Source organism: Pseudopodoces humilis, chromosome 5 (genome assembly GCF_049639895.1).
Source record: "Pseudopodoces humilis isolate 2021_Gansu_Grassland_sample_001 chromosome 5, ASM4963989v1, whole genome shotgun sequence".
Classification (NCBI taxonomy): domain Eukaryota; kingdom Metazoa; phylum Chordata; class Aves; order Passeriformes; family Paridae; genus Pseudopodoces; species Pseudopodoces humilis.
The window spans coordinates 44,843,498-44,857,302 of record NC_142204.1 but is presented as its reverse complement, the minus strand read 5'-3'; the positions used below and the strand labels follow the sequence as shown (position 1 = coordinate 44,857,302).

General features: G+C 39.9%; 1 protein-coding gene across 2 annotated transcripts in view; it reads right to left on the bottom strand.

The window, feature by feature from the left end:
* GXYLT1 (glucoside xylosyltransferase 1) overlaps positions 1-13,557 on the bottom strand; it is a 30,234-nt gene extending 16,677 nt beyond the window's left edge. The window contains exons 1-2 of one of the 2 annotated variants that reach the window (XM_005519284.3): positions 13,358-13,557; positions 5,495-5,587 (exon numbers count right to left, since the gene is read on the bottom strand). In XM_005519284.3, the coding sequence (XP_005519341.1) occupies positions 5,495-5,587; positions 13,358-13,557 (293 nt within the window). The remainder of the gene's footprint in view (positions 1-5,494; positions 5,588-13,357) is intronic. The other variant, XM_088055337.1, reaches the window with a different exon arrangement.
* Positions 13,558-13,805: the final 248 nt, after the last annotated feature.

The window sequence follows — 13,805 nt, the reverse complement described above, 5'->3', positions numbered from 1 at the left end:
TGAGAGGTAGAAAAACATAAATGAATATTTTTATATGCACATTTCTCATTACTAATAGCTTCATTGTTTGGTGTGGGAGAACCTAATGGAAAACCTTGGAAAAAAGCAACAACAGAGTGAAATACAAACTGTATTTTATTAAGAGTGTTGCATAGACTAATAAAGAAAACTCGACACACCTAATTTAAAAAAAAAAAAAAAACAACCCAGCAATGCAGGGAAAGGAAAAGCTCTGGTAATTAAAATGGAAGAGAAAGAAGGCACCTGTAACCCAGTAAAAGATGTTGAGCAGGATGCCATGACAGCGGATTTGAGTCTTTAGGAAGAAATAAGAGAATTTCATTATTGTGAGGATACTAATTACACATGAGAGGTAGGGACAGTAAAAGTAAACAAAATACTTGAGATAAACCTCCATGCATATTCCCATGAGTTTAGGAAACACATTCAAAACAATCCACTTTTGACAATGTGAGTAAAAAACATGTAATTTAGAACACTACTTAGCAGCAGCAAAAGGCCAGGTACAAGCCTTGGCCTGAAGTATTTCTGTGCCAAGTGTAGACCTTCACTCTATACTGATTAATTCTGCTGTTAATAACTTCTGAGAGAAGAACACAGGTGGATATCTTCAGTGAATCTGCTAAAAAAAGGTTTTCTAGTGTCTGTCGAGAACTGCCTTATATTTAAAGATGTTTACCATGACATATTGTATATTAAATTAGCATTTCTAGGTCAATTACAATTATGAAGCTGCAATTTGATAGCAAGCTACAGCAGTATGTTTTGACAGGTTATACTTTTCTAGAACCCTCATACCATCCCAGCTGTACTTCCTGGGAAAAAAAAATCAACACTAATTTTATTGGCACTAAAATACCCACCAGCTCCACAAAAAGCTTAGCTCTGTCCTTTAGACTTGATGCAAGGAACTGTCGTAGAGGTCACCTTTATTTGTATAAAAGTATTTGTATAAAGGTAAAGTTCTCTGTATTCTCACATAACACATGGAAAGCACAGGCGCAAGGGTATCAAAGCCTCAGGAACATCCTGTATACAGTTCCATTGAATTGGTGTAATAGAAGTGATTTTCATAATTAGCACAGAAAATGTTAATTATATGCAATAAATTATGCAGGGAAAGTATTTTCATATAATCAAACTGTATTCTTTCAAAGCTGACACTACAATATACCTCAGAAAATCAAATAGTAAGTGCAATACAGATGGCTTACTTTTGGCATTCTTTTTCCTTTTAATGCCCTGTTTGATCTAAATCAATCAACTACTAAGCTTAACCCAGCAGCCCTTAGTCACCAGAAAAAAAACAAAGCAAATAGGCAGAGTAAAAAGGCAGCAAAGCTACACTGATTAAAATGAAGCTGTTAAATCACTCCCACACTTATTACAAGTAGGATCAAGATAACTACAGACATTACCTGGATTTGAAAGTGAAGAAAATTCTAGTTTATACTTAGCTTAGCGTTCTACTACAGCACTGCATGAAAAACATGCCATAATCAAGAGCTTATTTTGTAAAAGTATGCTAATGATACCTTCTCAATGTAATCTTCTCAATGCCAACTCAATTAGTAGATTAGGTTTGAAGTTACAATATATGAGTAATTTTAAATTGACTATAAAAATAGAAGCCCCATTCACCAATGAGCAAGCTAGTTTAGAATAATTACTTTTTTCAGGACTATTTTCAGGACTAATTCATCTCAATATAACCATACCACATGAAGCTCAATACACCCAAAAACTTAGTGGAACTTTATACTTTAGCAGACAACACAACTTAAAACCCACTTAAGCTGCAAGATCCAACAACTGAAATCAGCCTGGTCAGATTACCGTAGTAATGACCTCTAAGAATTTCCTCCTAGTCAGTCCCAGTAGGATAAAAGCAGCTATACCAGATAGACAACACTGAGCACCTTGAAAGCTGTACCAGAAAAGAAAAGCATCATCTAGACCATGCAAAATCTGAGCCTCATGTTATCTTTATCAGCATTTTTAAAGTTTTGGTAAAATCTATACCACTGTACGTAAAAGCAATCTCATGCTTCTTCTGTCAAGGTGAAAGATAACAAATAATCTGTGCCACAAGCACAAGACATGACAGTCTCAATAAAGCTGATAATCAGAATAGTGGTGAAAAAATGTGGGTGCAGGATAGCTACAAAATCCTTCCCACATACAGTAAAAGCAATTGATCTTACACTGATTAACATGAAGATCCTCATTATTCCTTGTTAGAGCCAGCACCTGTTCAGAGTTCATCAGCTTCAAATGATCTTCAACTACTGCATGACTTATACTGAAGTCTATATACACAAATTTCAGAGTCCTCTGTATGTCTCAAAATTTCTATTACATACTATCACATTTCTATGCACATACCTGAATCTTAAAAATCCATACAGCATTAGTTTTCACTTAATACACTTAGAGCTATTTAGAGGAAATAACGTAGCAAACTGCATTTCCAAAGTGTCTATGCCAAGGTCTCTCAGGGGTAAACAAATCCCTGTGGTTCTGATATACAGGACAAAAAAGCTAAGTGGAATTACAAGCTAGAAACAGAGAGATAAGCTAAGATCTTTCAATAAAAGTACTTAAAATTTAAAAAGCTCCCAATGTTTTCAAAACTTCAGTGGAAAATGGAGACATTCTAACTCTGAGATAAATTTTATGACTGTACTATTAGCAAAGTTATTCCAGCTGTATGATCTGCTCTTCTAAACAAACTCATTTGGTTAGTTTGTTGAAAGAGCAAGAATAGAACATCAGAATTTCCATTCACAAGCTCATTTAAAATCTGGTTAAAACAGTGCTGTCTCATGGATTGAGTGTTCTCATGAATTAAATCAGCCCAAATAGATTCAAGATTTGTATTAGTGCATTTCAATAACCAGACTCAGCCATGTCTGTTAAAAGCAAATTCATTGGGATTCCTACTATTTTGTTGGCACGTTTAAAAGCAATGAAGTTAGCTATCCTCAGATTTCAATCAGATACATTAACTCTTAGTTTTTCCTTATATCCCTCTCCCTTATCCTGGCCTCTTAATAGTTCAGCTTTATTTTGTACCTCACTGTAACAATCACACCTATGACAAAGGTTTAGTCAATCCAGGATGAAACTACTTGGCCTAAGACATTATTATGGTACAACAATCATTCCTTCCCATTTCAGAAGATACCCAATTTAGAACCACAATGTTGCTTCTTTATGGAAAAAGCTTTCAACAGACTATCTTCATGAAGAATCTTGAAGTGGCCCTACAGGTATTGTCTCAAAAATCAAGAACGCTAGACTTCACTTGCTGTGGTTAATAAACACGCATGCAATTAAATTCATTCCTCTTCCTCCAAAAATCCTACTGCAAACCAGAACATAACTCATAAGTATCGTACTTGGAGCAGCCTTCAGCTTTTCAGTGCACCCAGTACAATGCACACACTTTGTCTGAGAATTAAACACAATTATAACTCATAGCCAAAGCTGAAACAAAACTGCAATTCTTTGTTATTCCAGCCCATACAGGGAAATGAGGCTTAGGACACAGGCCCAGCAATTGCTGGATAGCAATTGCTGCTATCCAAAGGGCGAGCACTTTCTCCTTCTCCCTGCCATCTTCCCCACTTCTTGTCTTACACAAACTCCTCTGACTCCAAGTGAACTTATTAAACAGAGTATGAGTAAGTTTGGGAGAAGCATGGTGGCCCACTCTAACTTAGATCATCTCACTGAGGAATTCAACAAGCACTGAAGTCAACACAACAGGGGGATTAATTTAATAGTGATATATTGATAAAACAATCCAGCTTAATGTGAAATGTTTAATCTGAACACCACACACCTTTTACTCATTTAAGCAGCTTTTTTTTCTTCCAATTTCAAAATGTATAAACATGAAATTCTGCAAACACTAGGCGTTCACCATGAACCATATTTCATCATGAAAGTGGACTCATCCAATAAAGTCATAATCAATGCACACTTCAACAGAATTGTCTTCGCAGAAACATATGGAATTCTTAATAGATCAATATAAGTTACAGCTTAAGGTATGTGCAAATAAACTGCATGGGATTTGTCCATTTCTGGTTCCAAGGTTCCACTTGCCTCAAGCCTGACAGAATATCCAGAAAGGAAGTTTCCTGCTATTTTTGTGCATTACTGGACTTCTTCATGCTTAGTGGGGTCAGAAGACAGCAAGACCTCTCCTCTCTCCGCACTACAAGTGTAAAACTGGCCCAGATGTCCAAGGATTAAATGAAGCATACAATCACATCCTGTCCCTCCACTAGCATGAGCTAAGCCCTTACACCCTCTATCAACAGCATTTGATTTATTCCACTGTGCTAAACTTCATAAAGCTGAACTCCCAAAAGCTAGCGTGCAAGGGAAAAAAAAGTTTTTTCTGTCTATTCAGATAGCTAAATCTGCCTAACAAAGTCAGGTGAATCCCTATGGATTGACACAGTATGGATTGCTACTAATGGCAACGAGAAAAACTCATCAGACCCAAATAGCAGATGAAGTTCACTACAGAATAAAAATCAATCTAAGTAACCTCTTTAAGGAACATCTTGACAACTGATGAGCTTAAAAAGCACTGACAACACACAGGCAGAGAGGAATAAGGGACCTACAGCCTTTCCCACAATCATAATTTTCAAAAAATACCAAGTCTTGTTGAAGCTAAACTTTTTTCCCCCTTTCCCAGAAATACTCAATCTTCATACTAACAGGAAAAGATAACCATATCAAAGGATGATCAGCAAAATTTTAAATGTAAGAAAAATTGACTTAAAACTTTATATACTGAAGAGTATATAACTCTTCATAGACCACAGTCTCTGGTTAGAGAATAACCTGAATTACTTCTTTTCAAGCTACTTGTATAATGTGACAGTCTAAACCATCTGAGCCACCACATCAAAATATTTAAACTTATTGTTAAAGATGCAGCATTAAAGAGACAGTCTACTCTTTATATACTAAATGTTAAAGAACATTCAAAATGGTCTCTTCAGTGCTTTTGGATGAAGTACCTTCCTAAATTCTACAAAATATGGAACTTGAATTAAAAAAAAATCCACATGTAATTTCTAAGTATATCATTTTATTGCAAGTTGTATCATGGATATTAGTGTGCAGCAAATTTTATTTTAGGAAAATAATTTATCATTAACTCTGTAGACTATATTCAGACAGGTTTTTAACAGACGTTAGCAAATTTCTATTTAACAAAGCAATATAATTTTAAAAATCTACTCTTACTCAAGTAACACTTGAGTCTATAATTCCAGAACATAATGTAACAAGAAAAAATCCAGCTAAAGGCAACCATAATATAATCAGGTAAAATGCATGTGAAATAATCAAGACATTTTGTTTTGCCACCTTGCTCAAGAGCCAAAAAACATCAGCTACATCTGTCTGCAATCAAACAATAAAGTACTATTTAACAACATCCTACCTAAAAGCAGCTTCCCAAAAGCAGTTCATTCCACAAACATCAGAGGGCAGCATCCAATAGGAATTCCAGAAAGATACAGACAAATTCTTACACCTAACAGAATAAGACAAAAAATAACCTACATAAATGTTACTGATTTTATGGCAAAGTTCAGTGGACAGTCTCCTAGCTCAAGTATAAGTTGAACAGTTAATTAGTTGGCAGAAAACTGGCTATGTAATGCAACTTGAATACAAAGGAGAAGGTATTAGATGCCAATCAGTATTTTCTAAAGGTAGAATAGTCCCACATCCTTTAGCCTTTCCTCTTCAAAATTTTTAGAATGAGAAAAAGAGGGGCTGAGATTTTTGAGGATCCTTCTATGTTCTAGGATTAAATTAAGCCCATAGGTAATGAGTGAATGACAACCCTTATTGCTAGAAAGAACTTGACCTCAACACCTTCATCTACTCAAAGCAGAGGAGCAACTGTAACTTTTCATTTTCGAGGTTACATTGTCCATTTAACACAATCCCTGTTCATCCATTACTCTAGTCAGTGCAAACTGATTTTTAATAAAAAACAGGACTTAGCAGCACCAAGGAATTCCACTGTCTCATACCAAATGGTTAATGTAACACGGAAACAATCACAACATTTCACAAATTTTCTTTCTTCATACTAACAGCAAGACTAACAATTTATTGACTTAGTGCTACACTAGCAGCTAAAAAAAACAGGGTTTAGTAGTTCACCATTACATTTTATGCAACCACAATATAGAAAATATTTTTAAAAAGAAGCAGAAGTGTCTATTTCAAAGGTTCTGGTGAGAAAATCAACATCAAGAATTACGATCTGAAATGAGAAAGCAGAATATTGTAAAGCAAGAGATACTCTCTTGAGCAACCTTCTCTGCTCCCTGCCCTGCTGATACAAAGCCAGTAGTGTTTATTCTCCTTTGAAAGTTTGTATCTGTGAATGAAAGACGTACAAGAAGAAAACCGACACAAAAGCTGCTGGTGAAAAGGTATTTAAGGACTATAGCTCAGAACCCTACTGAAAGTTGGCTTTGCAAGTTTGAAATTCATCAGTACCATCTTGGAAGTGTAATCTGAAATCTGTAAAGGCCAATGTTTTGCAAATACCAGACAATAATAGCTTAATGTAGCATCAAAAAATGTCAAGCTGTGTAATTTCTGCTTTTTGCAACACTTGAGAAAAACGACCTGATAAACACAGTGTTTCACAAAGCCTCATTTACGTGCTGTGGGGGATGGTGCAGTTCTTTGGTAGATCACAGGAAATCCTTATATTCCGTAGATAAATGTGCTTGCAAGAATTTTCAAGTAATTCAATTTCATGACTTAAGAATCCCCTCCACAAATAAATACCCAGGTACAAAACCCAAAAATATAGACTGCAACTCTATTTCAGGAGCATCTGCACTACTCTTTACCAAAGCATAAAACCATGAGCTCTCTCTGCCAGATTCTTTCTTACATTACTCTTTGTGGCTTTTGAAGTTTTATAAAAACTTGCACTTACCTGAAGAACAATCTTTACGATCTCTACTATCAGCTTTTTGAAGTAACTGTTTCTCATTACTTTTAGGATAAATTAATAGACAATCTCTCCAAAAGAATTATCTGGTTTGGAAGTTCACTATGCTAATATTACAGGGGACTCCTCTTAGAGCTGTCAAACAAGAGTTTTCTCAGCTGTCTTGAGTATTATCCTACCCAAACTACCAAGGCAAGAGACAAATCTGATGTAATGGCTAAGCTGCTTCTCTGACCCATTAGGCCTTTCCAATATTCCATTTTGCAAGATTATTAGCCTTGGGTTTGATTCATAAACTGCATGTTTAAAACAAAAGTATTGCTAGGATATGTACATATGAAATTTAACTAATGTTAGTTCAAGACATTCTCCTGTCAACAGCAATCTCTCCCAATTGACCACAAGCTACCATATTCCCCAAAGGCTTTTCATATAAAGGATTAAGAGACTGGAATAATTGGACATTTTCTTCTAGACATTCACAATAAGATCATTTAAAATGCCACTCATTAAGGTATTTTTTTACTTGAAATAAAATTTGAGGAAAGCTTGGACTACAAAAAATTGCTTTACAGAGCTAGGGAGATGCATTGTACCTGTTCACAAACAGGAACAGTCATTGTTACCTCAGAGAGGTTACTAGTCACACAGGAATAGTCACCTTCAGTACTACAGAGGGATATTTTGCTCACATCTATTATTGTTACATGATTAAAGGCCAGTCCCCACAAATAGAAAGTAGAAAAGAATGTAAGGTGAAACAAACTAACTGAGGCATATGGAGTTCCCTAACCCAGCCCCAGTTCACAAGGGCAGAGAACCAGGCAGATGATCCATCCAGCTTAGGTAACAGGAGAGACCCCCCAGGCCAGTTTACTGACAGACTAATGGAGGTACTGCCTGAAAGGGCGTAGCACTCCTTGTGGGATCAAAGGTGGACTGGGGAGGAAGGAGAATGCAAAAAACAGAGAGAGAATATAAGAGGGTCCAGTCACATGTGAAGACTTTTGTTTTCCTGGATGACAGAGTGGCTCCATTCCATCTGCTCATATACAGAGATCAAAGTGCCTGCAAATGAGAAGATGGCCACAGATCCTAGGGGCCCAAGAGCCTGCATCAGGGATGGGGAGAGGTGTGTGTACACAGCGTGTGGCTGTGTGCATGCTGGTGCACATAACCATCAGCTGCCAGACTAGCCTGCAAGCAGAGCAAGAGGCTCAGAAGCCAGGTATCAGACTGGGCCAGACCATGCAGAGAACAGCGAGTCTGAGCTACTGAAAGAACCTGTCTTACACAGCCACAAGAGATTAGGGTCTGAGGGATGGCAACTGGAAGCACCAGAAAGTCTGAGCTGGCCACATGGGGTTTGAAGAGTGGCTAATGTTTAAGGCACTAGCTATCCAAAAGACTCCCTCCCTTTCATGAGGCAATCCTGTGGCCAGCTGCCACAAGGCTAAGGCCAGTAACTGGAGAGATCCAGCACATTCACCTGTACATGTGTCTGCACATCCAAGAGAGTGTGAGTACCACAAACTGAATTGGGGCTGCAAGCCTAGAGGGTTCACACTCAGGTCAGCAACAGTGGAGGCCAGAGGATCAGGAGTCCATTCCTGGATGGACCAAGAGTCTAAGGCCAGTTACTGCAGGGATCCATCTTACATACATTGATGTATTTTTCATTAAAATCTTTCACCCTGATCAGTCAGAGAAGGGAACAGGATCAGGACACTTGTTTGTGGTTGTGCAAGCACTGTTTCTTGTGTGCTGATCTCTGTGGACAGCCGTGTGTGTATGTGCTAAGAGTCTAAGATCCCACTGGAATAAATGCTCTGCTTTGCTATTGCCTGGAACCCAGGAACATGGAAATGCAGCAGCCTTGCCTCCATCACACCACTGGGCTGGACCACTTCTAACACCTACCACTGTCAAAAATATAAAAAAGAAACATGAAATTTCAAAAATTACTGGTGTCAGAGACAAGCATTCTCAGTGATCTGTTTGCCACCTCAAAGCATCTCTCCCTTAAGCAACTTAAGCCATTTCTTAACTACCTGCATCAGTTAATTTAGCTTCAACACCCCTGCATAGTAGTAATTTTAGTATTGCAGACACAGAAAAGGTGTCTATATAGTGACCTGAAAGCTCTTCAGAATGAAAGGACCCTTTCAAATTAGTGTGCAAAATACACAGCAGTGCATAAGCTGCTGTCATGAGGACTGAGGCCCTATCCTCTGGCAAGTCAAGTTTTAACCATAAGAAATCCCTCAACAATCAGCAGTAACCTCCTTTTCTTAATGGAGATCATGGTTTTCAGAAATACTTTTCAATCCACGTGGTATCTTTTGTACTACTGTAACTCCACAGCAAACTTTCACAGAATGTCCAAATGGTGAGGGGTGCAGCCCTGATGACTACATTCCTGTAATAATTCTTTTCATTAACAACCTATGTTTTATTAACTGAACCAACCAATAGACAGACTCACATCTCTCCTACAGCATAGCCCACAAGTGCAGCAAAACAAGAAGGATGAATTTCCTTCCTGCTCATAATCATACAGGAGTAAAAAACTGGGGTGATAAGACACTTAATTCAACTTCCAAATGCACCAAGAATTTCTAATTCTCCTCAACAGCTTTTTCTGAACATTTGCAGCAACACCACAAATTTGCTATGACATATTTCGTCATAGAGGCAATGGCTTTATTAGGATATAGTCAATGCAATGCTAGATGTACCATACCTAAACTTTTTAACTGGAAAAATCTTGATAACATTTCATTGCTTCACAACATTTCTATGCAAAATAATATTTGCTGGTCAAATGCTTGTCAAATTCAGCAGAGTATCAAATTGAAGTTTCAACTTCAAATCATTCAATGTTTCATCCTTTTAAGTTTACCTCACATTTTGAAGTTCTTTGACAGGTTCTGGACTAATTTCTTAAAATAAGAATAGCTGAGAAGCAAATTGGTGAAACTGCTGCTTAAGCTCTCATAGCAATGAAAATAGCTGTGTACAGGCCAAGGAAAGAACCAGCTACCTGGCATAACCACCCTCCTCTGCTAAGCTTGTGGATATACTTTCGACCCTTTTTCATGCACTATAATCCACCTAACTCTCCCTCTGCCAGAACTTTTAGAGATCAAAAGACTGGTACAATCAAACAGCAGTGCCACATGTAGCAGAACTGTATGGCTGGAAGCACAAAAATGCTAAACTACAGCATAAGGGAAACATGCTCCATTTTAATAGGGTCAAATTCACTGAGTGCACTAAATTCATAGAACTGACAACAGACTTCTGTATATCTCAAAATTGCTATTAGAATAGCACTTTTTTGGACCTGAGTAGGAAGATGAACATTATCTGCCTAACTGAAGTGGCAATACTGCCAAAATATTGCCTTTGACGGAGTCAACAGCTCCTCACATTTTTGTATCATCTGCAAACTTGCTCAGTATCCCCTTAAGCCTGTCTCCAAGGCATTTATGAAGATGTTCAGCTATTAAATTCTTCGTGTTCTTCAGCTGTTTATATCAAGTCTCAAGATACAAGCCTCTAGTCTCCAGTCCTCTTGTTCCTCAGGCCAGTGCAGTGTTTGAAACAAACAACTCCTTACCAAACTGATTACCCAATAAACTCCTGTTAATTATTACATTTATTGGAAGAACCTGCCTCAACCTGTAATTCTAGTTTCAATATGGAACCTCCTTTTCAATTATTTTCTTCTTAAACATGGCATCACCATTGCTAAATTATTTCAGGTGAAGCATTCCAAACCTTTATCCAAGGCTTGCAGTTTTCATGTTTGCATGTTTCCAAAAACTAACAGAAAATTCAATGTCTCCCTCCCCTATCCCAGAGCATGATCCAGGTGTTTCTCCCCTTGTGGTATATAATAAACTAGACTATTCAGGCAAAGGAAACATTTCTTGGCTAAAGAAAAACCCTGCTGAGTGTACAAATGCCTTCAGATGATAGATTTTGCTCTGCTGAAATCTATGTTAAAGCTATCAGTGAATACAGCTGAAGCAACCCATTTATGAAAGCTACTACTAATGCACATAATCTGTTAAATTTCAAGGATTAGAAGGTGATCTAAATGAAATTTACTCTGTAAGGTTATGCACCCTTCAGGATATTACATGATCACAAGACAGTGAGAAGTGGGCATAAAACAGATAGGTGGCCATAGTGCTCAGTCTCTACTGAAGAAGTAGGTGATGTATAAAAACTGAAAAACACCAATACATTCAGCAAGACGTGTGTATCAATTACAAAAGTGAATGTCGTGCAGTTTAACAATTGAGAATAATTTAAAAATGCTTCTAACGGAACATTCAGTGGGACATTTCTTAACTGCCACAGGATAGGGCTTTTCCTTAAACAAAAGCCTCCTAGGGACTTTTCTAAGAGTCTGACTGACAAATAAGTTACTTTTTGCACAAACAGCATGTTTCAATAACTTATTACTAAACTATGTTTATCCTGAGCCCTCAGCTTGACAGCAGTTTATAGGTAAAGAATTCCCACACAGGTGACAACAGACACTGGTTTTACAAGGTGATATGCCCCCACGAAACTGTATACAGTGGAATTATTTGTGGCACTTGAGACCTTTAAGAAAGAACTTTCTCAGTTAGTAAAACTTTTGCATTTTACAGCACGGGGCAGATTTATATCTCATCTGATGTCACTGCAGCAAGAAGCTTCTTGCACCTTGCTGAGGTTCTTCTCCACTCGTATATTTAATTTAAAAACTACACTCTTAGTACAAATACTATAACAGTATAGCTTTTAAAATAAACTTGGTTCTTCTTTTGTTTACTAGCAGCATGATGCAGCTTAAAGTAATTTTAGTGTTTAATAGCACAAATAATTTATTTACATTGTCATCTTCCACCCAACAAAAGTTTGCTTCATTTAAACTGCATGTTTTCTTTAGTAAAGCAAATATAATATATATTATTTTTTAATATTTATATTTAGAACTAGCAGATTTCAACCACTCACAAGGAGTTTTTAATCACAAACTAGAAATGAGGCACAATTATCCTTAGATTTTTTTCATGTTATAATCTGTGTTAACTTGAAGTAAAGCAAAAACATGGGGGAAAAATTATTTTAAGTAGTTTACCAGTCGAAAGCTGGGTTTCACATTTCAGCTGACTCCACCCCTAATAACTCAGAATGCTTTTTCATGGTATTTTAAGATTATTAAGTCAGAGCTTGTCATCCTGCCATCCTCCACAAGTCCTTTACAACAGCATCGACACTTTTATAATTACATGATGAGGCAATACAGAGAGCTGAGTCGGCCAAAAACTAGGTAGTTTTCAAGCAGGTCACCACACGAGCTCAACTCATTCATGTGCTCAGAGGAGCACAAGCAGTACAAGGACTGGGGGCCACCAGAACTTGCACAGCATTGAGAAGCAGTGACTATCGCCAAACCAACAAACTCACTTCGCTTTAGCAAACTGCTGTACAATCTGAACAGCCTTAGAGCTAGACCAGAATGGTCTGGTTGCAATTTCTCCTCCATTTTCAGTAACAGATTTCTCGTCACTCCTCTTTTCTTGCTTTAGGATTCCAGTAGCCACAGGTGAACAGGATTATGAAACTATAATTTAAAGGCAAGCTAGTAATTTCCATTCCATAATCTCACTCACCACCTGGCCACATGAAAATTTCTGCTGACAGAGGGCAAGAGAACTATGCAGAGTGTGAGATGCTCGGATATGCACCCCTTTAATTATAGAACTGAACTCACTGGTTTCTGTGAGAAGACTGGCTGTATAAAGGTAACCCATAATAAACAGTTTTACTTCACTGAAGTTATATTTGATAATCATAAAGTTACTAAGTTTCAGACCTAAAGGAGCACCGTGAAATTTTCTCCTTTTGGAAGAAAGAAACGCAACCCTCATCGCCTCACTGGCCCTGTCCCACCAAGCAGCAGCCAGGGACGGGCTTAGCGCCGCGGAGACGCGCACGGGGGCGGCCCCGGTCGCCGGCAACGCCACTCCCCAAAGCTTTTCTTGTTTGTTTAAGGCTTCCCGACCCGCCGTTCTCCGGCCAGCCCGCGGGACGCCGGGAGGGAGCGCACAGACACCGCCGCCCGCTGCCCCCGAAAGCGCCTTCCAGGCCTCGGCGCCGCCGCCCGGCCGGCCCCGCACAGCCGGGGCCCCCGCGCCCCGCTCCGCCCGCGGCCGGGACGGAGAGCGGCACGCTGCCACCCTCCCGGCCCTCCCCGCAGGAATGCGGCGGGATCCGCCGCCCGCGCCCGGCCCCGGCTCCGGCCCCCGCCCCGCGTACCTCTCGGTCCCCGCCTCGCCCCGGCCCGAGCTCCCTGCCTGCCGCCGGGCGCCGGGCGTGGCGGGGTCTCGGGCCTGCCTCTGGCGGCCGCCGCCGCCAGGCTCCTGCTCCAGGGAGAGGGCCAGCTGGCTGAGGCCGTAGAGCAGCGAGCAGACGGCACAGCCCAGGCACAGCAGCGCCACCCGCGCGAACCGCCGCATCCTCCCGCCCGGCGCCGGCACGGCCGGGCGGGCCCGCGGCTCCGGCGGCAGCGGGAGCACCACGGGCGCGGCAGCGGCGCGATCCCCAGCGCGGTCCCGGCGTGCGAGGGGCGGGCAGGGGCGGGACCGGGGCCGGCGGGCCGCAGGGCGGGGCTGTGCTAGCGCCCGCTGTTTATTTGCCCCGAAAGTGAAAGAAGCCGCACCCCCCTTTTCCCGCTTTATCCCTCCCTCTGTCGCGGCCCTGTGCC